Source organism: Camelus bactrianus, chromosome 19 (genome assembly GCF_048773025.1).
Source record: "Camelus bactrianus isolate YW-2024 breed Bactrian camel chromosome 19, ASM4877302v1, whole genome shotgun sequence".
Lineage (NCBI taxonomy): Eukaryota > Metazoa > Chordata > Mammalia > Artiodactyla > Camelidae > Camelus > Camelus bactrianus.
Window position 1 is genome coordinate 48665269 of NC_133557.1, and position 25868 is coordinate 48691136.

Consider the following 25868-nt stretch of genomic DNA (forward strand, 5'->3'; position numbering starts at 1 on the left):
GTATAAAGCATAGGGAAAGGCATCTTTGGAAAACAAACTGTCTCCTCAAAAGGTAAATCTCAGCACTGAAAATGGTTATAAGGAGTTTGCAAATTGATTTTCTAGACATTTTTAATGAAATAGAATAGCTATGTGTTTGCTTACTTATTGCTGCTTAACAAACCACCACCATATTTAGAAGAATAATTTGTTTGCTTAAGAATCTGTAATGTGGGCAGGGCTCAGTGGGGAAGTCTCAGAGTAGACAGACCTCCAGGCTGAAGGACCCATTTCTTAGACAGCTGACTCACACAGCACACAAGCTGGCGCTGCATCTCAGCTAGGAGCACAGCAAGGACACGATGTTTCTCTACTTGGGATTCTCCTGGGCACCTGGGCTTCCTTCAAACCTGGTGGCTGGGTTCTAAGAGTGAGTGCTCTAAGAGGACTAGGTTTAAACTGCAAGGTTTTGGGTCAAGACCTAGTTTGTTTAAGGTCCCCAAAGCAAAATGAACTAAAACCAGTGACTAAGGACCATGATAGTAAAGACAACTACATCCACATCACAGGAGAGAAAATGGGCCTTTGTCTGTCTGACTAAACTAAAAACACAGCAAGGTTTCATCTTTCCAGAAAATATTTTCTAAGCCATAATTGAGGCTCTCAGTGGAGGCCAGTTTCAACTCAGGAATACCTAAATATATCTGAGCCAACAGGCTCTGGATGTCCTTCCAGAAGGAACTGTCAGAAAAGGCAGCAGCTGCCCTGATACTTCCTGCTGATCCTTGGGAAGCTTCAGTGTCCAAAGTTCCTTACAATCTTGTAGGAGCACTTAGTAATGAACCTTTAGTATCCTGGCTTTTGTCCTTACTTAGGAGTGGTTGTAACCATCTAGCTAAGTGTCTAACTCAGACACTGGAAGGTGGTGGCAAAACAAAGATAAAGGAGAGACGAGAATGGCTTTGAGAGCATCACTACCCAAGTGAGAGCCCTCAAGGTCAGAGTGCTCCAGAGGAGGAGTCGGCCAGTGGCCAGTGTTACGGGCATTTCAAGGGCAAAGAGCATCTGCAGTGGCAGTGGTCTGATTCGAGGCAGTGATGGAGAGGTGGTGGGTATTAGCATGGTTGTCCTCATGTGAATGATGAGAGTTGAGGGCTTTTTCTTCAAAGGATACTCAGCTGTGACAGGCCAGCCCTGAGGGTTATGGTGGACACATCCAAGTCTAGGGTAATGCCTTTTGTTAAGAGGAGAACACATTCTGGAGACCACAGCCTCTTCACACACCACCCAGGTTCCAGAGTCTCCCTCAGCTTGTTCATTTCACTGGATGCATGGATTTCCTCCACTGAATTGGCCCCTCCACTGGTTGGCCACCAGCCAGCTGCACCTGTCCTGTGATCTTAGAACAATCTGACTTCCCCTGGTTCTCTGGGCATGGATGAGTGATGGAGCATGGCACGGGTCCCCTGCCCAGCTTCTCGGTTCCACCAGTGAAGCTACCTGTGTGGCTGTGCTGATCTGCTCCTGAAGCAGGTGAGCTGACCCCAGCTGCGTGGAGCCCAGGGCCTGGGCATCACGTGGGAAGTGGGGACTGCCTGTTTACCAGTGGCCAGCAGACCAGCTGCCTCTTTGAACGAGCTGGAAACATTTCTTGGGTTCCTCCTCCTCCTCAGAAAGTTCCCATCAAACATTCTGTCCCAGCAGGAGCCAGAATTTTTTTTTAAAGTATCAAGAGGGGAAACAACTCAAAGACGGGTTCCCGTGTGCAGCCTGTAACAGTAAGCCACCCTTTCTGGAGTGTCTTAGAAAAGAATGCTTGTGATGTCAAGTTTCAAAGAGAGACTGTGGCCCCAAATCAAGCTGGAAGCTATAACAATGCCCCACTAAACACCAAAAAGAAGTCTCTTTTCAAACAGAGAGGCATTCTTCCTGTCCCAGGGGAGATGCCATCCACTCCCCATCCCCCAGGATCTCAGCTGTGTTTACTTTCACTTTCTCTTTCTCTTATGAAGCAGGATGAATTCAGTCTGGTGTGATTTCTTGATGGACCAAAGTTTAGCTGAAGGGTTTTAGCCTTCACAACCATGCTCCCCAAAACACTTGAGAGAAAATAGAAGTCTAGCCGGGGTGTGTGCAGCTGAGTGTTTAAGGCTCTCAAGTCTCTGTGTGTCCTTTCTCTCTGAGAGAATACATTCCCTCCTTAACCTATGCCCAAACTTTCTGGTAGCCAAGTGTTTGAAATTAGCTGAAGTGGAGAGTCAAAACATACAAAACACTTCCCCAAATGGCTTTTCAGTTAGGAGAGCTTCAAACAGCTTTGCTAAGTAAGACTGAAAAGTTCAGGTCATTGAGAGCAAGGCGGGGCCGGGCTCTTACCTGGGGTTCTCTCACTGTCCCGTTCCCTGTGCCGTTTTCACTGTGATGCCATCGCTCTGACTGTGAAGAGTCCCATTGCAAACAGCACCACCTCCTAATCTCAGTTGCCAAGTGTAGATCATCATACACTGACCTTCAGGGAGTATCCACTACATGTTCTCACTTCTGAAACTGTTCTCCTTGCCATATTGGAAGATGTGAATTTCCCTGTGCCCAAAATCATCCTAACGCACCACACACTTGACATCAGGTACTGTGGATATGGACAAACAGTGATGGCTATGGTTTCATGTCATGTCCAGTCAAAATAAGTGTGGAGGTCTGTCTGAGTGAGTGGTAGCTTTGAGTGTAAAGATAGTGATTGCTATTGGTCTCAGTGTTTGTATGCCACCTCCACCCCCAACACCTGCAAATTCACATGTTGAAATCCTAACTCTCAAATATGATGGTTTAGGTGGTGAGGCTGTTGGGAGGTGATTAGGTCAGGAATGTAGAGCCCTGATGATAGGATTATTGCCTTTATAACCAGCTCCCTTAGTCCTTCAGCCAGGTGAGGTTACATTCGAAAGGGCGATCTCTGAGCGATCCTTCACCAGATACCAAATCTTCCGATGCCTTGGTCTTGGACTTCTCAGCTCCCTGAACTGAATTTCTGTTGTTTATGAGCTACCCAGTTTACCCTGAGCAGGCTAAGACATTGATCAACACTGAAACACAGACTAACTGTTGAATATGATTCCCTGTCTTTAAATAACTAAATGTATTTCAGATCAACCAGCAAACTCAATAAATGGTTGAATAACTGCTATATATTAAGGTATTTGCTAAGCTTTCTTTTACACAACAATGAACAAGACATAAGTAGTTTCCACCCTCAAGGAACTAAGAGTTAGTAGCACCTGCATATCTTCTACTCAAGAGGTCTCCTTGTTGAAGATTAAACAACAACAACAACAACAACAACAACAACAACAAAAACCAGCCATTTGTGTATTGAAAGCAAAGATCTAATTAAATAATGATGATCTTGTGGTATTTCCTGAAGGGATTCTTTATGCCCAGATGCTAGCATCCACGGGTAGGCAAGAAAGGGGTGTTCAGAAGCTTGGTAACGTGTTACTTTTAACCAAGATCAAATTAAGTTTAGTTTTTACACCTCTGGATTTTGTGCACTATTGTGATTAGGAAAGTCAAGAATAATCAAATTTATCACCACTTACCTTTGCTCTGACACAGATTGTACCCACCATGCTGAACATGGTCAGTGCCTCATTTGTAGCCTTTGGCTTCCCTGGGGGCCCCGGCAGACAGTCTCCTCACTTCCCAGCTCCCTCCTACATCTCACTGTGCTTGTGCAGGTTCTCTGACCAGGAGGTGTGCTCTGCCTGTGCAGTGAGGCCAGACGTGCTGGGGACGCATATCCCTGGGAGCAGTCCTCAAACACTGGGGGACAGCAGATGGTGTAGAAATGCCCCATATCTTTCCTTCTCTATGGGACAATTCTGAGGTGCATTCAGTTTCTCTAGAGTACCCAGTGGGATCATGTCCTGTTCCCCTAAGCAGTAACCTGTAACCAAAGGGAAGTTCATGTGCCAGAAGCACCACAAGGCCAATTTCAAACAATTGAAACATCACTGTTTGGAGCAGAGAAAGATTTACTACAGGGCCCAGCAAGGAGGATGGGGTGGTTCATGCCCAAGGAAACCCCAAACTACTCCAAGGGTTTCAACAAAGCATATTTAAAGGCCAGGTAAGAGAGGAGTTGCAGGTATGTGATCAGCTCATGCACAATTCTCTGGTTAATGCTGAGGTAATAGAGTGGTCAACACTATCAACCCCTAGGTGCCAGAAGGTCTGGGAGCCAGGTGCTCTCAATCATCAAGTAGTTAATTTCTTCCCTTTGGTGGTGGCTTTTTTTAGCATCTGAAAAACTCAGGAAATTTACATGAGATACTATTATCTGGGTACTTCAGAGAGGAGCTACAGCAGAGGATATGGGGTAGAGGTATGACCCTGGAAGGCCCCGCAGGATCCTGCTCAGTTACAGCCCTCATGTGAAAACACTTATTGTTAGCTTTCCTCCCTTCCTTGTACTTATCCACTCTTCTTGAAAACCTCTCCAAAACACACTGCCTGCACCCAAATCCTTGTCTCAGAGTCTATTTTGGGAAAACATAAACAGAGACAAACAAGCCCCAGGCAGTCCATCAGATCTGTTAGTCAGAAATCTAATTGGGTCTTTTGAATGATTAATATATTGCTCTGAAGATTAAGAGAGACAGCATGTGAAAAAATATAGTATGTTCATTGAATAAAACCACAATAAATTTGAGAGAGAGACAAGGAAGCTCTTGCGTCCCCACAGGAAAGGCTTGTGGGATGTATGTAAGAGGGTCTCTGCACTCTAGTTAAGGGAGGAAAGTGATGGATTTTGAGTTAAAATATCATAAGAACACTGAACATTTGAATAAGGAATAGGCTCCACAAATTCCTTTAGAATGTGTTTTATCTGCAGAAAAAGTAAAACTAACTTGTCCTTTCTTTCAAGCTTTTGATGGAAAGAAACCCTTCTGTTTTGAGCTGGCAAGGGAATGGGAATTATATGCTCAGTATCTTTATTAGTTTTCTGTTGCTGCTGTAACAAATTCTCATAAACTCAGTTGAAACACATATTCTTCACCGTAGAGCTCTGTCTCAGTGGGCTAAAATAAAGAAGTCAGCAGGATTGTATTCCTTTCTGGAGGCTCTAGGGGAGAATCTATTTCCTTGGCATTTCCAGCTTCTAGAAGCCACTGTCGACTGAAATAAAAATCACACAATATTAGAATTGTGGGTTAAGTTTTATTTGGGGCAAAATGCGGGCTATAGCCCAGGAGACAGCATCCCAGAAAACTCCGAGAAACTGTTCCAAAGAGCCAGGGGGAAAACTCAGTATTATATATGGTTTCAGTGAAAAGGGGACATGCAGTCAAGCACACATTTAGGCAGAGGCTGCTGCTGGTCATGAGAAGCAGATGTCACTGTTAATGGTGTGAGAACTTTTCTAGATAGGAGGAGATGCAAGAATTGGGCTCATAAAATCTTTTCCTGGAAATGTCTAGCTATCTGAAGGTCTGTTCAGCCAGTTTTCTGAGGGCACAGAGTGCCTCACTCCTGACCTCCATCCTGAACTCTGTTCAGGGTGTGTTGGAGGTCAGTGGCTGCAATGGCTCATAATTTAACCCAAGCAGAGTCAGATGGCAAGTGCCAACATGATCCAATCTTTGTAGAGGCAGATGGCAAGTGCCAGTTTCTAGTTAGCACCACCCACATTCCTTGACTTATGGCCCCTTTCCTCCATCTCCAAAGCCAGCTACGTCACATCTTTCCAACCTTTCTTCAGTGGTACATCTCTGACGACAGCTGGGAAGGTCCTCTGCTTTCAAGAAATCATATGATTAGATTGTGATGATCTGGATCGTTCAAGATAACCTCAGAATAAACTCAATCACATTTACAAAGTCCCTTTTTCCCTGGACAAGAACAGAGTCACAAGTTTAGGGATTAGGGTATGGACATCTTCAGGTGGGCCATTAGTCTGCCTCCCACAGTACCTATTAGTATTAGCTTAAAATGTATAAAAATCACAGAGGGTTTCTTTATTTTCTTGCTTTTATTTTGTAAGGAATATAGTAAATGTGTATTTTTAAGACTTTCATAGATTCATCCTCAAGTGACCATCCCAAACATTTTTAAAGCAGTTTTTCTTATCACAGTCTAATATTCATAGACAAAAGAGAACTAAGTGTACAGTTCAATGTATTTTCCAATAGCGAATTTGCCTGAGAACCAGCCCCATAGAACTTGTCTAGCATCCAGAGCCTGTCTCATGCCTGCCCCACTCATTGTTCTCTCCCCCCAACCATAGCCAGTGTCCTCATTACTATCACCATAGGTTAGTTCTGCCTCCTATTCTGATGTTAATAGAATTACACAGAATATATCCTTTTGAGTCTGGTTTCTTTTATTGAATTCTTGTGTTGAGAGTTTTCCATGTAGTAATGTATAATAGTCAAGTTTATTCTCACTGGTATATAGTATTCCATTTTATGAACATATCGTAATTTTTATATCTATTCTATTGTGGACAATTGGGATGTTTCTGGTTTTTAACTATAAAAATTATTGCTACTGTGAATTTTCTGGTATAACTTTTGGTAACCAGATATACACATTGATGTTGGATATGAACCTAGAAGTGGGTTCACTGGGACATAAAGTGTGCATGTGTCCATCTTTGGAAGAGAGTGACAAGTTTTCCAAGTGTTTGTACCATGAGCATTTCAGTGATTCCACATGCTCACCAACACTTGGTATTGTCAGTCTTTTAAGTATTTCAACCATTCAAGTGAATGTACAGTGGTATTTCATTATGATTTGTTTGTTTGCTGTTGTTTTCCTTTTTTAAAAGGAATTTACAGATAGTGAAATGCACAAATCTTAAGGGTATAATTCAATAAATTTTGTCAATCTGTAAGCTTGTTCGAACTTTAAGATTCCAATATGTGCATTTTTCTATCAACAGGGCTTTGGGAAAATTAAATCTCTTGTGGTTTAAGAAGGACAATGTATTTACCTCATGCTCTTAACCTCTCCTTCTAGTGCTGGGTATAATAAATGGGCACAGGTAGGCAGCCAGTCAGGTCTGTGGACCCTCGGATTGACTGAGTCACTATATGCTACTCACAGCATTGTTTACAATAGAAAAAGAAGCAAACAGACACAGAAAAACCCAAACAAAAACCTGGACACAAACTGAATGTTCATCAGCTGTACAATGATTGGGCAAATTGGTACATTCTTAGAACGAATCATTTTGCAGCTATGATAAGGAAGAGCTTAAATCTCTGAGAATGACTTGAAGGAAAACCCTTGAATAATATAATAAGTGAGAAAATGAGATTGAAGACTAGTGAGAATAATACTAATTTGTTTTGTAAAAACATCACAAAATATCATGCACACTTGTGGTGCATAAAGAAAAGAAATATATGAAATTATTCTCTGGTTACCTGGGAAAATGGGAAGAAGATAAACTTTTTTCTTAATGTATCTTTACATCAATGAATTGAATAGGTTATTGAATAGGTGTCATTGCATAATTTCTGAAAAGAAATTGAATAAAAATATTTTTTAAATTAGTGATTTCCCCAAAGCATTTGTACTTGAATACTGATCAATAATTTCTCTGATGTAACACACTGTTAAGTGTACAATTATTACTAATGAGGCTATTTGATCTAATACCAAATGACATACAAGAATCTACGAATGATACTCTTGTGCAGTCTCTTGGAGAATCCAAACACTTCTAGAATAAATGTAAAACTAATTATGAATATTCCTTTCATAGATTGCTCATTTTTGATGTTTATGAGGGCTAATTTTTTAATGTTTTGATTTTTAATAGACTTACCAGACTGGGAGTTAAAAATTTGTAGATACTGACAGGTATATAAAGAATAGATAAATAAGGTTATACTGTACAGCACAGGGAAATATATACAAAATCTTGTAGTAAGTCACGGTAAAAAAGAATGTGACAATGAACATATGTATGTTCATGTATAACTAAAAAATTGTGCTCTTTGCTGGAAATTGACACAACATTGTAAACTGACTATAACTCCCTAACATTTTCACTATTTTCCTAAATATTGTTCAAAAACAACATCATGGCATAAAGTGAGTGTGAGGAGCCTTTCCTGATCGCTTACGTCTTCCAACGTCTGAGCCTTACTTTCACCTAGAAAATGCTACCATTTTCTCCTTTGTTTACTCAGAATGGGATGGGGTGTCAGCATCCAGGTGTGGCCACTGACATTCCCCAGTTCTCAACCGTGCTCACATCCTCCAAACTTGCTTTACTGGAGGGGCAGGACTCCCGTCATCTTTGTCCCTAGCAACCACCTGCTTCATGATGACGTGTGGGATAAAAGCTCTTAGTTCTCCAGCAAGTATAGTATTGGGGCCATAAACAGAACAGAGGAAACTCTTTTCGGATGCATAGAAATTGGGTGTGTGGACCCTAGGTTCTCTCCCAGGCAATGGTCCTAAGATTCACATGTTCCTCTTGCCAAAGGGTAGAGTGACCATGGGCCTCATGCCGTCAGCCAAGGCAGCTGATGGAGCACTGTTGATGCACCAGAAAAATTGTTCCCTATGGGCGAAAACTTGGTGAATTTTTTCTTAACATGCATTTCTTTTCCAGTGTTTACTATTCAGCTGAGAAAACTCTGGCGTGTTATTTCTGCCTCTTTCTCTTCCAGATCGTAGGGCACACACTTAGTTGTGCATTATACTGAGTTATGAAGTGCCTGAATTACAGAAAAAGAGGAGTTACTGCCTTGGATCTCAGGGAGCATTTGACCTAAACCTCTTCCTCCTGCCATACCAAATATTCCACACAGATTTTGTTTTTCCAAGTTTATTTGTTAGTGACTTTGGAATTCAGCATTACAATATTCTAGGTTGTGAGGAGGAGTCATCCTAAAAGGGCCGATACTTAAATTTTTTTGTGTGATAAGAACAGATAACATGAGATCTACTCTGTTAACACATGTTTAAGTCGACAGGTCAGCATTGTTAACTATCAACACAATGTTGTACAGCAGATCCCTGGAACTTATTCATCTGGCATAACTGAAACTTTATGCCCATTGAACAGCAACTCCCCATGTCCTCCCTCCCCCCAGCCCCTGGCAACCTCCATTCTACTTTCTGCCTCTTTAAGTTGGACTATCTTATATTCCTCATGTAAGTAGCATCATGCAGTATTTGTTCTTCTGAGATTGGCTTATTTTACCTAGCACACTATTCTCAAGGCTCATCCATGCAGTTGCATATGGCAGGATATCCTTCGGGTCTATGGCTGAATAATATTCCACTGTATGCATATTCCTCATTTCCTTTATCCATTCACCCCTTGATGGACATTTAAGTTGTTTCCACATTTGGCTGTTGTGAATAATGCCGCAATGAATGGGGGGGGGGTGCACAAACCTCTTCAAAATCCTGCTTTTAATCCTTTTGGATAAATACTGAAAAGTGAGATTGTATAGAAGAAGTTTCATTTCTCCATACTCTTGTCAACATTTATTTTTAAATTTTTTTGATGATGGCCATTCTAACAGGTGTGCTTATTTTGAGTACTGTAACCTTTTACTGCATTTTGAGTACTATACCTTAGACCTTTCATAAGGGTATTTTGGTCTGTATACCGTTGTGAAATATGTTTCTGTGAGGAGTCAAGGACTGGGACTTCCTATTTTGCCTTTTTACTTAGGTCACTCATGAAGATATCTCCCAGGGTCATTTAACTTTTAAGTGATCATTTCTTTCTTCTTTTAAAATGAGGCTAATTGTAATAAAACAGAAAGACATGTGTCAAAATTTTCTACTTTATGTGATAATGTCTTACACAATCCTATTAGGGAGAGAAAGGCAGAAATTTTATTTTTATTCCATAAATCAGAAAAGATTGGATCCAGAGAGGTTAAGCTAATTGCCCAGGATTGCACCCTGTGAATGAGTTTCATGCATTGTTACCTGGAGTGTGAATAGTCATCTTCCCCACACAATAGCCTACGGGGAAAGGAATGACATTTCTGAACACCGATCGGTTATTGGTTCTCTGTCTATAAGGCCCAGAACCTCCATCAGTGTCTTGAATTGGAGCAACAAGGTATGGCATTCCACACCTAAATGCCTCTGTTTCATGTTCATATGTATTGGTGGTTTGTGGTGTAGTTTGCATTGGAAATTGCCTGAACAAACCCACTCATTAAAGGAAAAAATATAAATGGGAACATCTACGTGGCATTTATTCACTCAAACGTATACACATTTATAGTCACATAAAAACTGACCCTAATCAAAGAGATAGTAAAGGCTGTATTCAGAGGTAATTTTTAAGTAGAACGTTTAAAGGCCAGCAGATATGTTTTGATGGTAACAGACAGAGTAAATTATGTGGCTGTTTTGGTGGCAGCTCAATGAAGCAGAAATGCTCCACTTTCTTTTCGAAGTCTACTGACCTTGCTCTGTTCAAAGAAATTATTGTTCTCATCCAGACTGGGTCTTTTTGTGAGGAAATTCACATGGCAACATACAGAGAAGATGCAAGAGGAGCCACCAGAAGACTGGAAGGATTGAAATGCTATTTTATAATTTATCAAGCTATAGAATCACACAAATACATTTTATTAAAGGAAAAAAAGGCACAGCTTTTTTTTTTTTCTTACTTAACCTGTATTTTAGAGGCTACAGCAGCACAGGAATTAATAAGTTCATGACAATCATCTTCAAAGAGCATTTTTCTGGCTTCACCTCCCAATGTCTCTGCAAGATTAATACCTTCTTTCAAATTTCTCCTGAATCTTTTTGGGATATTCTTCTAGGTTTCTCGCATGCATTCTGCAAATAAATCCTCTTGTTTCAAGGAAAGGGAAGGGTGAGGACAGACTTCCTGTTTCCTCTCCCAATGCCTTGACTCCTTAGGGTAATCAGTCCTCATCTGTCCCAGGGCATTGCCCTGCTCCAGTGCCTGGCAATGTCCTCATGGAAGCACCTGAGTCAAGCTATCAAGGGAGCCGAAGTTTATGCTGAGGATGCCAGTTCCTGGTCCTAATGGCCCTGATACTGTTGGCTAATTGTTCTCTCAGTCTCACAGATGGTACACTGAGTTGACATTATCATTTTTTTGATGTTTATTATTTTATTGAGTTATAGTCAGTTTACAATATTGTGTCAATTTCTGGTGTAGAGCACAATTCTTCAGTCATACATGAATATACATATATTCATTTTCATATTCTTTTTCACCATGAGCTACTACAAGATATTGAATATATTTCCCAGTGCTACACAGTATAAGCTTGTTTATCTATCTTATATATACCTGTCAGTATCTGCAAATCTCAAACTCTCAGTTTAATCCCTTCCCCTATGCCTCACCCCTGGAAACCACGAGTCTGTATTCTATGTCTTTGAGTCTGTTTCTGTTTTATATATAAGTTCATTTGTCTTCTTTCTTCTTTCAGATTCCACATATGAGTGATATCATATGGTATTTTTCTTCCTCTTTCTGACTTATTTCACTTAGAATGACATTCTCCAGGGACATCCTTGTTGCTGCAAAAGGCATTATGTTGTCATTTTTATGGCTGAGTAGTATTCCATTGTATAAATATGCCACAATTTCTTTATCCAGTGACATTATCTTTTCATTTGTTCTTTTATGAGGGTCTCTATCTACCCTTAGGTCCCCAGCATACTCAGAGGCTACACTGAAGTGTCACCGTCACCACTGTGCGGCCACAATCCTGTGATACTATTCCAGTATTCTGGAACCAAAGTGGTGATTTAGACCTGCTCAGATCTCCATTAAAATTTATCTTTGTGGATCTCCCTTAAAAGCCCTCAAAACATGTTCAGATACACTGGGATCCTTAGATTATATACAGCTTAAACTCAAACTGGGCCCCTTCTTCATGAACTAGAGTCTCAGTCATTAGAAGCATTCCAGTTCCAAGGGCAACCTTCTTGAGGCCATCAATAGTCTAAAGGAAGAGTTTCCCTAGTAGAAGCCCTGCCCCCCAGAATTAATAGTGAGTAGACTTTGGATGCACACACAGTGGTGATTCAGTCTTTTAAGGATCTCATTCTTCTTGAAGGATAAATTGGGTCTGTCCAGAGGCCAAGTATCTCATGGGGGAATCAGTGATGTCTTGGGGGCCATGGTGGCCTGGAGTGCCTCTTCTAGTTGTTTCTAGGATAAGTGTGGGAGGTTTTCATTAGAACCTTCAGTGTTCTATGTTCTTATTGTGAGTTTGCTGCCTTGGCAGGGAGGTGATATAGAACTGGATTTGCTTTTATTTTTTCCCCCCATAACCTCCTGGTTTTCCCAAGGAGGCTTGATTCCATTTGTAATTTGATATCTGTTTCAGCAGGAATGCCCTTAGCTTTCACTTGCAGAGTAGAATGGAGAAGGATGTGAGTCTGGAGTGTCTGTCTCTCCCCAGGGCAGACATGGCTTTTTGATGTCTGGAGGCTGGAGAGCCTAATGGGCTCCACTGGTACTTTATGAATATCACATTATCACACTACCTCAAATCTTGGCTTTTTCTGAAGACTCCGTTAAATGTTCAGTTGTTCCATTAGGTCTTGTCTCTCCAACCCAAGTCACATTGCTGTATGAGCTCAGAAATATTTCTTTAAAGTTCTCAGATCTTAATATTTATAAACATTCCCCAGACTTACTTCCATTATTACTCACTGAGTTTGTTTCCATTGAGCCACTCATCACTAGCTCCCTCATAAGTGATGTCAGGCATGTGCTAGCTCATTTAAATCCTAGGTGTTGTGATCACCATTGCCCCAGATGTGGCATGTAGCTGTGAGTGTTCTTGGGCAATCATTTGACTTTTCTGGGCTGATTCATCTTTTTCTTATCTATAGCATTAAATCCTATGAAAGGCACACAACGGACGTCCAACAAAGGTGTGCTGAGTGAATGAATGAGCCCAGTTTATTCGTTAGTGAAGTGAGGAGGTTGGAGGAGCCTAGTATAAGTTCTTGTTTAGTCCAAACACTTGAAGATTCTTTAAGTCTTCATCATTATAGCTGCCCTGGGTTTTGTGCCATATGCTGTATACACAGGTTTGACATGACACATCCTGCAATTAGCTTTCTGATTTAAGCAAAGGACATTCACATGCATGTATATTTAATGTCAGAGAATGAAGACACATTCATTATACATAGAATGAGCTTCAGGATAAAAAATTTTCTTTTGAAAAGTATACAAATACTTTCAGAAAATTCCTTAAATAAAATAATAAAAAGATAATAAATATCTTTTTAAGTCTTGAATCACCAAAGCTCAAATAGATTCTTCCACCATACATTAAAATGTCCAGACCACTTCATCCAACCACCTTCAAAGTCGGCTGGTTGCTGTCTTGGTATTTATAAGCTTTCAATGAGAAAAAAAAAAAAACAAATGTGTTAGGCAGCTGGTTCTAATTGGAGATATAAATACCTAGTGTGGGATGAGATACAGAGCTTTGGAGGTAGATCAATATGGACTTGGATGCTGGATCTGATCTACTTCTTACTAACTCTGAGCTCTCAGTCATCTAGAGATTTAATTTCCCCATCTGTATAATGTACAATAAATACACTGTTTCTCCTCTGTTTCCAGACTTTTGGACGTTCTGTGGTGTATTTATTGTATTTTTCCAACTAACAAACCCATTGTTCTAAACTTTTTTTGAAAGTGAAACTAGAATGCTGTTTGAAAATTTCTTTATTCCATGTTTTCCACCTTTTCAGATGTCCTATAAATGCAAGGGGTTTCCATTTATGGAAGTGTAATGCATACGGATAGGGAATAAAATATTGTCCTTACAGAGAGGACATGGACCACCCCCCAAACTGACTCAGAAACATTCTTAGGAACTATGAGTGTTTAGTCTTCTCTATACCTGAAAACAGGCTACTGAGGGTAAAAGGGAAAGGACCAAATGTAAATAGGTTGCTAATTATGAGTGTGGAAGTAAGATGCCCACAGTGACACTGAGAGCTCAAAACCACCACCAACCATGGCCAGGCTGAGAAGCTCCAGATGTAGTGGGGAAGGAGCTCTCAGCCTGTAGAGTCTCCATCAGGCCTACAAGACCTGTACTGCCTTTCTCCACATGTCATTGATTAGTGTCTTGCTGTGAGAAATTACTTAATCTGGACACAGAATTTTGTCCTCGAAGTCCCTAACACCATCAAGTCACCAGGTAGAAGGTTGATTTTGTTTCTACTGGGATGACTGAAATTGGGGACCCAGCAGCATGGAAACAGAACCCTCACCCTGTTGCATCTCCTACCTATTTACATGGGTCTGTTCTGGGTAACTCAACCTTCCCAGTTAGACTGCAGTAAGGATCCTAATGCAGATGGAGTGGGATGCCCTGCTTTTGCAGTTGGGGCAACTGAGGCTTAGAGTAGTTGAGTGACTTGCACTTGCAGTGAGGAACACAACTGGCTAATGACAGAATTGGGGCTAAAATCCATTTCTCATAAGCCCAGTGCTCTTTCCCCAAGACTATGCCTAGCCTATGCAGAATATACATCTAAAAGAGGAAGGGTTTAATTATTCCTTCATATTATTAAGAGGAAATATCAATTTTGTGTGTTTAGTGGCAACAACTTTGGGAGAAGGATGGGCCTTAAGGATGATTCTAGCACTAAATGGCTGATTTCCTGACATTCAAGGAGAGATCCAGTGCCACAAATAAAACCAAGAAGCTGCATGATGACAGCTCAGCTGTGAATACGTACTGTCTTTGGCATGAATTTAAGAGCCAGTCTGAGTTAGAGTAACTCATTAGGGTTGGCAGGCAAGGCCACTGCAGCTGAGATAAGATTATTCTAATGAAACCTTCTGGGGAGTGCCTCATGCCATTTCCTGTACTGCCAATGTTTTTGACTTGTCCAGTCCCACAAACTATGCTAAACCCTTTGTTGTAATATAGTCAGGTGGATACCATACAAACATAATTCTTCTTTGCCAAAAAAAAATAAAATAAAATAAAATAAAATAAACAAAACAAAACAAAACAAAAGAAAAAGAAAAAGAAAACAAAGAAAGAAGAAAATGAAGCCGGAAGCTTAGTACATTCAGGAAGATGACTGGATCTCATTTAAACTTCCTTTTAGACTATTCTTTGGCTCCAGCATTCTGAATTATGTAGCCAAGAATTTCATCTCCTTGTTTATATACAATTCTAATAGTTATACCATAAAATAGCACTTATGTATGGATGAATAAAGAAATATTTCTCTGCTGTTTAATATGGTAGCCACTAGCCACAAGAGGCTATTTAAATTTCAATTAAAACAATTTCAAAAAGTTAAATGAAAATTAAAATTCACTTCTTTAATCGCATGAATCATATTTGTGTGCTCAGCAGTCACATGTGCCTAGTGGCTTCCATATTGGCCAACAGAAATGTGGAAGATTTCTATTATCACAGAAAGTTCTGTTGGACATCGCTGGTCTCTTTGGTAAAGATTAAAGAAGTGAGGTTACATAACTTGCCAGATTATATTAGATATACTGAATAACAGTCCTGATTGAAACAAGGAAAATATTGGATGGAATATTTTTTAAAAATTTAAGTGCCTTATTGAGCTGGCATTAAAAAAAAAAAAAAGACATTTGTGGCTTCTAAACTGAAGTGTAAGCAGAAACTCTATGAATTAGATTAAGTGCTACAGCTAGACCTTCTCCAGGAGTTTCTAAGAAACAAGGAGAATTGAGTTTCTCAGTTTGGTATGTTGGGGAAGAGCGCACAGGAGGCAAATCTTCAGGCTCACCTAAAGTGGAAGTCCATTAGGACATGTCCTTATGATGGGGATTCTATGTCCTTGGAGGTAAGTACACAATGTCCATATGGATCTAATTAATTCCACCTCTGAGCTGTCTAATATTTCCTTGGAAACATTTATCACAATTTATTCAGCCACTTGTCCATTAAGAGTTATTCCATTTATTTCCAATAACAATGTGCTAGTCTCTTGGAGTAGTAGAAGCCAAGATAATTAACAAGTATCCACAGCAGAGAGCTGGGGAGACCCAAATGATCATGGTGTAATTCAAGAGGTTGCATTCTGGATCAAATTGGTTTCATGCCAGAGACACAAGGATGGTACAACATATGCAAATCAGTCAATGTGATATACCACATTAACAAAACTAAAAGGGCAAAAACCATATGATAATCTCAATAGATGCAGAAAAAGCATTTATTAAAATTCAACATTCATTTATGATAAAAACTCTTACAAAAGGGAGAACATATTTCAACATAATTACAGCCAGCTTAATACTCAGTGATGAAAAACTGAAAATCTTCCCACTAAATTCTGGAACAAGACAAGGATGAACACTCTCACCACTTCTATTCAACATAGTCTTGGAAGTCCTAGCCATAGCAATCAGGCAAGAAAAAGAAATAAAAGGGATCTAAATTGGAAAAGAAGAGGCAAAACTGTCACTATGTGTGGATGACATGATACTATATATAGAAAACCCTAAAAATTCCACACAAAAACTACTAGAACTGGATAAAAGAATTTGGCAAGGTAGCAGGATACAAGATTAAGGTAAAGAAATCAGTTGCATTTATTTATACTAATAATGAATTATCAGGAAAAGAAGATAAAGAAACAATCCCTTTTAAAATTGCATCCAAAACAATAAAATACTTAGGAGTAAATCTGACCAAGGAGGTGAAAGACTTATTCATGGAGAACACAAAACATTGATTATGGAAATTAAAGATGACTTAAAGGAATGGAAAGATATCCCATGCTTTTGGACTGGAAGAATCAATATTGTTAAAATGGCTATATTGCCTAAAGCAATCTACAGATTTAACTCAATCCCTATCAAATTACCCAGGACATTTTTCACAGAACTAGAACAAATAGTCCTTAAATTTATATGGAATTACAAAAGACTCAGAATTGTCAAAGCAATATTGAAGAAAAAGAATGAAGCTGGAGGAATAACCCTTCCAGACTTCAGACAATACTATAGAGCTACAGTAAACAAAACAGCATAGTAATGGCATAAAAACAGACATATGGATCACTGGAACAGAATAGAGATCCCAGAAATAAATCCACAGACTTACGGTCAGTTAATCTTTGACAAAGTAAGCAAGAATATACAATGGAGAAAAGACAGTCTCTTCAGCAAGTGGTGTTGTAAAACTGGACAGCAGCATGTAAATCAGTGAAGTTAGAATACCTCCTCACTCCATGCACAAAAATAAACTTTAAATGGCTTAAAGACTTAAGTATAAGACAAGACATGATAAAGTTCCTAGAAGAAAACATAGGCAAAACATCCTCTGACATAAATCTTAGCAATGTTTTTCTAGGGCAGTCTACCCAGGCAATAGAAATAGAGCAAAAATAAACAAATTGAACCTAATTAGACTTATAAGCAAAGGAAACTTCAAGCAAAACAAAATGACAACCTACAGAGTGGGAAAAAATATTTGCAAATGATGTGACTGACAAAGGCTTAATTTCCAGAATATATAAACAGCTCATAAGATTTAATAAGAAAACAAACAAACAACCCAATCCAAAGATGGGCAGAAGATCTAAACAGCAATTTTCCAATGAAGGCACACAAATGACCAACAGGCACATGGGAAAATGCTCAATATTACTAATTATCAGAGAAGTGCAAATCAAAACTACAGTGAGGTATCACCTCACACCAGTCAGAATGGCCTTCATTCAAAAATCCACAAATGATAAATGCTGGAGAGGCTATGGAGAAAAAGGAACCCTACTACACTGCTCATGGGAATGTAGTGTGGGGAAGCCTTTATGGAAAACAGTATGGAGGGTCCTCAAAAAACTAAAAATAGACTTACCGTATGATCCAGAAATACCACTTCTGGGTATATATCCAGAGGCAACTCTAATTTGAAAAGATACATGCTCCCCAATGTTCATAGCAGCACTATACACAATAGCCAAGACATGGAAGCAACCTAAATGTCCATCAACATATGACTGGGTAAAGAAGTTGTGGTATTTATGAAACCTAATACTACTCAGCCATAAAAAAGAATAAAATAATGCCATTTGCAGCAACATGGATGGACCTAGAGATTTTCATTCTAAATGAAGCCAGAAAGACAAGGAAAAATACCATATGACATCAATATTAAGAAAAAAAGGACACTATGAACTAATTTACAAAACAGAAACAGACTCACAGACATTCACAGACATAGTGAACAATGTTATGGTTACTGGGGAAAGGCGGTGGGAAGGGATAAATTTGAGAGTTTGAGATTTGCAAATATTAGCCACTATATATAAAAATAGATTTTAAAAAGTTTCTGCTGTATAGTACAGGGAACTATGTTCAATATTTTGTAATAACCTTTAATGAAAAAGAATATGAAAATGAATATATGTATGTATATGCATGACTGTGACACTGTGCACCAGAAACTGACACATTGTAAGTGACTGTACTTCAGTTAAAAAAAAGAGGTTGCATTCTGTGTTTTGCTTTCTATTGTATCAACTTTCTACATGGTATGTTCACAGAATTCTGGTCTTTCTACACAGAACCATCATCTACTTATAACTGGAAAATACACCTCCAGGTAACAGCTTAGCTTTCCTTCTAAAAAGAGGTACATGAGTTAGACACAGTGCAAGGCAACACTACCCTTCTCAGTTGGACTTTCTATTGCCCTTAACTGACTTTTACTCCTCAAGCAAATCACAATAACAGATTCTACAGATGTCTATCTTGGTTTCAAACAGGAAATACAATTTTTGTCTTCTCAAACAGGTAACCTTAAGTATACACTTTTTAGAACTTATTGGGTGAAAGATGATTAACAGTAATTTAATTTTGCTTCCTAAGCTAGTTATATAAAGCTACATGTTGTCTTTTTATATGAGTTCTGTCTACCCAAAAGATAGAAGGACACACTTCAGTAAGACTATATTACTTCTCAGTGTGAGAAATAAATGCAGCCAGACTAGTTTCATTCCTAAAGCAAATTCTATGAACCATGAACTTCACTGAAGAGTATTCCTTACAAAGAGTTTAGAATGAATACTTTTGAATATATAAATATGACATTTGAGCATAATACTAGCTTTTTCCACAACAGGATTTTAGTCCTTTTAATTAGAAATTTCTTTAAATATTTCATTGCTTTATCTTTTCCTACTGATCTTTTGGAATTTTGGGCCAAAACTTAGCATTTTAAGTATTAATTTTATCACATTCAATGTCTCTAGCACAGGTCGTAAGACTGATTTTTAAATCACAGCATATTATTTTATCTTTACTATAGGTTTTTATTGGTTTTATTGCTCGCCCTTAAGTCTTTTTCAACCATTATTTCTGCCATTTTATTTTGATTGATTCCTCAGAGAATATATTTGAATGTTTTGACTTGTTAGATTTTTTTTTAAGAAGGTTAAGTGGGTTCTATATTTTCAATGCCCTATTTTTTTAAACTGAGATATAATTAATACAAAATAAAATGCAGAGTTGTCACATATTCAGATGATGAGCTTTGGACAATTGTATAACATGTGTAACCACCACCAAAAATAAGATGCCGAACATTTGCACCATCCAGGAAGTTTCCTCATGCACTTCTCCAGTCCACTTTCCATTCCTCCCTCTCTTTTCCTCCTTCAACACCATTTATTTCTATTGCCATAGATTGACTTCCCCTGAGTTTGGATTTCAAGTAAATGGAATCACATGTGAATACCCTTACCTGGCTTCCTAAACATTATATTTTTAGATTCAAAAATGCTATTGTGTATATCAAGAATTCATTCTTTTTGCTTGTTAAATAGCATTCCATTATATTAAAATGCTACCATTTGTTCATCTACTTTTTGGTGCTGGACATTGCATTGTTTCCAGTTTTTCAGTATTTTGAGTAAGGCTGCTGGAAATATTCTTATACAACCCTTTTTGTGGACATGTGTTTTCACTTCTCTTGGGTAAGTACCGAGGAATTAAATTGCTGGGCCATAAGGTAAGGTTAAACTTTATAAGAAATTTGCCAAACAACTCTGAAAAATGATTGTTCCACTTTATGCTCCAACCAGCAGTGTACCAAGATTCCACATGCTACACATCTTTGCCAGTATTTACTCTTGTAATGCATCCCATGACAATTGTAATAGTTGCCTGATTGTTCTACCTTTTAGTTTTACTTTTTAATTTTCTCCCAATCTAATTGATCCTACACGGTTTTTCAAGGCTTGCTGTCCTCAGGCTCAACTCTAGTGAAATAATACTCAGCTTACATTCTTTCAGTGGTATCCCAGTCACCACCTTAGCCTGACAGTGAAAGTTCTTTGAGAGCTGGCCCTTACTTAAATTCTAATTTTATCTCCCAATCTCTAATACATAAGTTCTACTGGATACATTCCAGCCAGACTAGCTTTCCCCAAACCTGCTGAAAGATTTCCTGCCTCTCTGCTTTTTTTCATGCTGTTCTCTATTCTTAAGTTGTCCTGACATCTCCTATCTCCACAGACGGCCCATTCCCCAGGATTCAGCTCAGGTTGTAACTTTCTAAGACATCCACTCCCCCAAACATGACATTGAACTTCAGAATCCACTTAGAATTTGGTTTTTGCCTTTGTTCTGGGATCTTCCACTTTCACTTTTTATGATAGTTCATTTTCTCTATGCCTTTAGGTCCTTTCTCAGCTGCAAGCTCATTTGAAGGCGAGAACATGCTATATTCCATTCCTTCTCTGCTCACAGTGGGCCCTCAATAACTCTTAACAGAAGGAAGGAATAAGTGGAGTGAGTCGGAGTGAAAATGGTGAATGCTGTTTATGACCAGTGGTGGGCATTCCCTTTCAATTGAATTTTACTTTGGTGTCAGCTTATTTAAAATGAGTTATTCAGAGAGGTTTTCAGATACACTCACCAGATACTATTGGTATAAAAAACAGCAGAATTGGTAAAAGTATGGGTTTTGGGATCAGACAGACCTGTGTTTCTGTCCCATTTACCAGCTGTAAGACAGTGGGAAAGTCATTGAATAATTTGAGCTTAAAGTTTCCTCCTTTATCAAATGACAACCCATTGTCTTATTGTGACAGTTAGATGAAATGAGGTAAGTACTCAAAACATGTTAGATTTATTGTCTTTTCTTTAATACAGCATGATATATTAAGGACAAAGTGAGTTACATAAAAACTGCCGGGCCAGGTCCTCCCCTAAGCTTACCATGAGGAGGGAGACACATCATCCCTACTGTCCATGAAAGTGCCCCTTCCCAGCCTACTAACCAAGCACTGAGAGAAGTGGGGGGGCTCTTAAGAAGTGTGGGTGTCAGCGTGGGGAAGCAAGTGTTCATGACAGTGATGCTTTCCCATCTCTGGAGCCAAGTGATGGGGTTTCTGAGAAAACTGATTGTAAGGACTAGGGGTGCCTGCAAAAGTGAAAGGCTGGATCTCTTCCCCAGATGGACATCTCCCCAGGCCAGAGGGCTGGCCTATCTGCCCGAGCCTAACTGAAGAGGGAGAGAAAAGACAAGGCAGCAGGATAGAAAGCAAAGACCACTGGTGGAGAGACTGGCACACCCACAACTGGAATGCAGAGTTGCCCATGGCAGCATGACAGCAAAGAGCCAGTTTTGTGTCATCTTATCAAATCTCCACTGAAGATAATTGCTTAAAAGCAAAGGCTGCCTTTCAGTAACAAGCATGTGGAATTTTCCACCAGGAAAGGAAGATAAGGGAAGAGGAAAGGTGTCAAAGAGAACTATCGTATCAGCAAATCGAGTAGTTGGGAGACCTCAATAAGGCTTTCAAAAGATTTTGTGCATGCAATCTGTGAGAGAGCCGGTGCTGCAAAGTCTTTGTGCTGGTGGCCAGTCCGTGGTAGGTCAGAATCAGTGGCCCCTGCAGAGAAACCATGACAAACTCACTTAATAAAAAGGCTTTTTAACCATTTTCCCTATTCCCTTTTTCCTCACCCAACGTTAGAGTAGCTCTCAGCTAGAAGAGGACCATGAGCAATCCCAGACGTCAACTGTGTCTTCCCATCCACCAGCTCCAAGGTGTCAGAGTAGAAGAAAGGAAAAGAACACAATCTGGTCCATCCTGAAGTTGGAACCTTAGCTTGGAGAAAAGGAGAGACGACATTTAAATAGATTTTTAGATTAAAAATTTTTAAGGAATCTTGGTAATTGAAAGTGAATAGAAAGTCATTAAATCTACCCAAGACGTATCTAAAAGAATAGATAAGGGAAGCCAGCAGCGCTCCAAGGAAAATAATAGTGTGGGAAATAGAAAAAAAAAAAAAAAAAACAAACCTTTTATTTTTACCCCACTATGTTGAGATATAACGAACTAGGCAAAAATGCATTCCGAATAATTAAATGTTTGTAAATTGCCATTGCAAGTAGTCAATACTGCTATACACAGAAATTTAAAAGGTTTCACTGTAAATTACCTACACAGTATATACACTTTTAAGTGATGTCCGAAGAAGAGAATGTATTCTCATATGAATTTTGGCAGGCCTTTTTGTCTGTGTTGCATCCGTTTTTCATCCGGTGAGGCAGATTCTGCTAGCTACCTCCCCAACAGCCTTGATTAACAGAGCCCTGTTTTATTCGAGTCTGGGGTAGTGTCCTGCCCCTGGGGATGGTTCTACCCCATCTACACCTATCGTGGTTGTCCCAGTTCCTCTTGCTGGTGACCTTTCCAGGACCCGGGAGGGAGCTGTAAGGCTATATCTGCTGGGAGGTGTCTAGAAGAGGTTATTTCTGCCCTCACAAAAATCCACCAGAGTGGGGGTAGTGGGTGGAAGCAGTCCTTTGCCCTCTTTTTTGTCTTCTTTGTTGCTGGGCCAGAACGTGATTCTTGGAGCTTCCGCAGGCATCTTGCATCCACGAGGGAAGTTCTGATGACACATTGGAAGAGAACGGGCTATAGGAAGGAAGGCCATTTGCCCCCGCGAACGCATCGCTGAGCCCGCTCTGGAGTCCGCTCGGCGCCCCTGTCGCGAGGCAGGTACGCGGCGTTCCCTCCGCGGCAGGACGGCGGGTGCCGCCCTTGCGCAGGAAGCCAGGCGGGTGCTCGGCCCAGCCCAGGGGCCTCGGGACTCCGCGAGGCGGTGGGAAGGAGGGGCGGCTCCTCCTGAGGCTGCAAACTGCGGTGAGTGAGTGGCGGCTCTTTGAAGTGCCAGAGTTCAAGGTAATAATGGAGATTTACTTAGTGCTCGACATCCAGACAGTCTTCACCTTCTTAGAGACATGAAGGCGTGGATCTCACCCATGAAGAGCTTCCAGTGGCCGCTGTGGTTACTGTACTTGTCGCTGAGGGTTTTAGGAATCTCTAAGTTCTCCCTAAACTGAGAGAAAAAAGAAACTTTATTTCGTAGGCAGGAAACTTCCGAGGTGACCAAGCTTGGCCTGACATCTGGTGGCTGACTATGAAATAGGCGCTTCACTGGGAAGTGACTCCCGCAGGTGGAGAACGCGTGGGAAGAGAGGTGCCCTGAGACTAGAGAATAATAAAACCCCCCCTTTTTTTTTTCCGGATTGTATGGTGATATTATTTAATTGAATTTAAAGGCTAAAATTTATTTTTGACTAATCTAAGTGACACAAGTAAAATCTACCCCCAAATATGACTGACTTTGTGTCCAATTAATTTCCAGTATATGGGAGGTCCCCTTTCCTGTTCAGTGATCTCTAATCCGAGCCTCTGTGGGTGCCAGCAGGTGTTTCTGGGGACTCCAAGGAGTGCTAGAAAGTTCCTCCAGCCCACCTGTGCCCCTCACACCTCCTGCTCCAGGCTCAGGCTCAGTTCCCTCCATCTCCGCCTGCTGGTCTCTGACCCCTTTGCCACGCTGTCCTTACTCTCTCAGGTCTGTCCTGCCGAAGAATGTGGACAAAGGTGATCCCGTCAATCATAACTTACAGGGGCTGTGAATGAGACTTTCCTGACACTTGAGGATAACTTATGGACCCTGCCTTGCACAAAGGGAAAATTTTAAATTCCGTTTTTCTAGACTTCATCAGCTGCCGCCCCTTCCCTTTGATTTCTCTGCTGAATCCAGGTACTGGGGCCTGTGCTCTGTCCCCAAAAAAGTGCAAGCTTTTGATGCCCTCCAGGATGGAAGGCCCTGAACACTGCCTCTGTGAGGAGGCGAAGCATGAATTCCCATCACGTAAGCTCTTCAGTCATGGCCCTGCCCACAGCCATGCTGGTCATGTGTTTAAACATAAGGAACCTATCATCTCATTTTGAAGCACTTGGATTCAGGTTGGATTTCATTGCCAATGTTCAGTTACCCAAAGAATAATGGGGCACTGTTTGTTATACCTGTCATGACACAAGTAATTCAGAAGATGATTCTTGTCAAAACCAAATGAGTCTATACTAATTCTTTTTATTCTTTTTATTAAACAAAATGCTAAGTAATTTATTACAATTTTTATTTTAATTCTTACAAATTCTTACAATTCTGGGATGATTATTATTTCAATTTTACAGTTGAGAAAACTAAGGACAAAGTGGAACTTGCCCTGATTCTCTCAAAATCCCAAATTCTCACAATAACTCTAAATTCAATGTTATTAATCTTATTTTTTAATTGACGTATAATCAGTTACAATGTTTCAATTTCTGGTGTATAGCACAATGTCCCAATCTCTGGTGTATAGCACAATGTCCCATTCATGCATATACATACATATATTCGTTTTCATATTTTTTCCATTAAAGGTTATTATAAAATATTGAATATAGTTCCCTGTGCTATACAAAAGAAACTTTTTTAAAATCTATTTTTATATATAGTGGCTAACATTTGCAAATCTCAAACTTCCAAATTTATCCCTCCCTAACCCCTTTCCCCAGTAACCATAAGATTGTCTATTATGTCTGCAAGTCTGTTTCTGTTTTGTAGGTGAGTTCATAGTGTCTTTTTTTTTTTTTTTAAGATTCCACACATGAGTGATATCATATGGTATTTTTCTTTCTCTTTCTGGCTTACTTTACCTAGAATGACATTCTCCATGTCCATCCATGTTGCTGCAAATGGCATTATTTTATTCTTTTTTATGGCTGAGTAGTATTAGGTTGTATAAATACCACAACTCCTTTATCCAGTCATATGTGGATGGACATTTAGGTTGCTTCCATGTCTTGGCTATTGTGTATAGTGCTTCTGTGAACATTGGGGTGCTTGTATCTTTTCAAATTAGAGTTCCCTCTGGATGTATACCTAAAAGTGGTATTTCTGGATCATATGGTAAGTCGAATCGCTGTACTGTTTTGCATAATGGCTTCACCAAACTACATTCTCACCAGCAATGTAGGAGGGTTCCCTTTTCTCCCCACCCTCTCCAGCATTTATCATTTGTGGACTTTTGAATGATGGCCATTCTGACTGGTGTGAGGTGATACCTCACTGTAGTTTTGATTTGCATTTCTCTGATAATTAGTGATATTGAGCATTTCTTCATGTGCCTGTTGTCCATTTGAAATCAGTATTGCTACTCCTGCTTTTTTGTCATTTCCATTTGCATGAAATATCTTTTTCCATCCTCTCACTTTTAATCTATGGGTGTCCTTCTCCCTAAAGTGGGTCTCTTGTGTGCAGCATATTATAGGTTCTTATTTTATTATCCAGTCTGCCTCTCTATGTCTTTTGATTGGAGCAATTAGTCCATAGAGATTTATGGTAATTATTGATAGATGTGTATTTATTGCCATTTTGAACTTAGTTTTCCAGTTGATTTAGTATTTCCTCTTTGTTCCTTTCTTTTCTTTTTCTTTTTGTGGTTTGATAATTTTCTTTTGTATTATCTTGGTTTCTTTTTGTTTTTTGTGACAGTATATATGCTTTTGACTTGTGGTTACCCTGTTTT

The 25868-nt window shown here is 39.7% G+C and overlaps 1 protein-coding gene across 1 annotated transcript in view; it reads right to left on the reverse strand.

Annotated features, from left to right (window-relative positions):
• Positions 1–23906, reverse strand: part of LOC105083196 (serine palmitoyltransferase 3-like) — a 118256-nt gene extending 94350 nt beyond the window's left edge. The window contains 3 exon segments of the mRNA XM_074346905.1: positions 22951–23140; positions 23232–23341; positions 23853–23906. Coding sequence (XP_074203006.1) covers positions 22951–23140; positions 23232–23341; positions 23853–23906 — 354 coding nt within the window.
• Positions 23907–25868: the final 1962 nt, after the last annotated feature.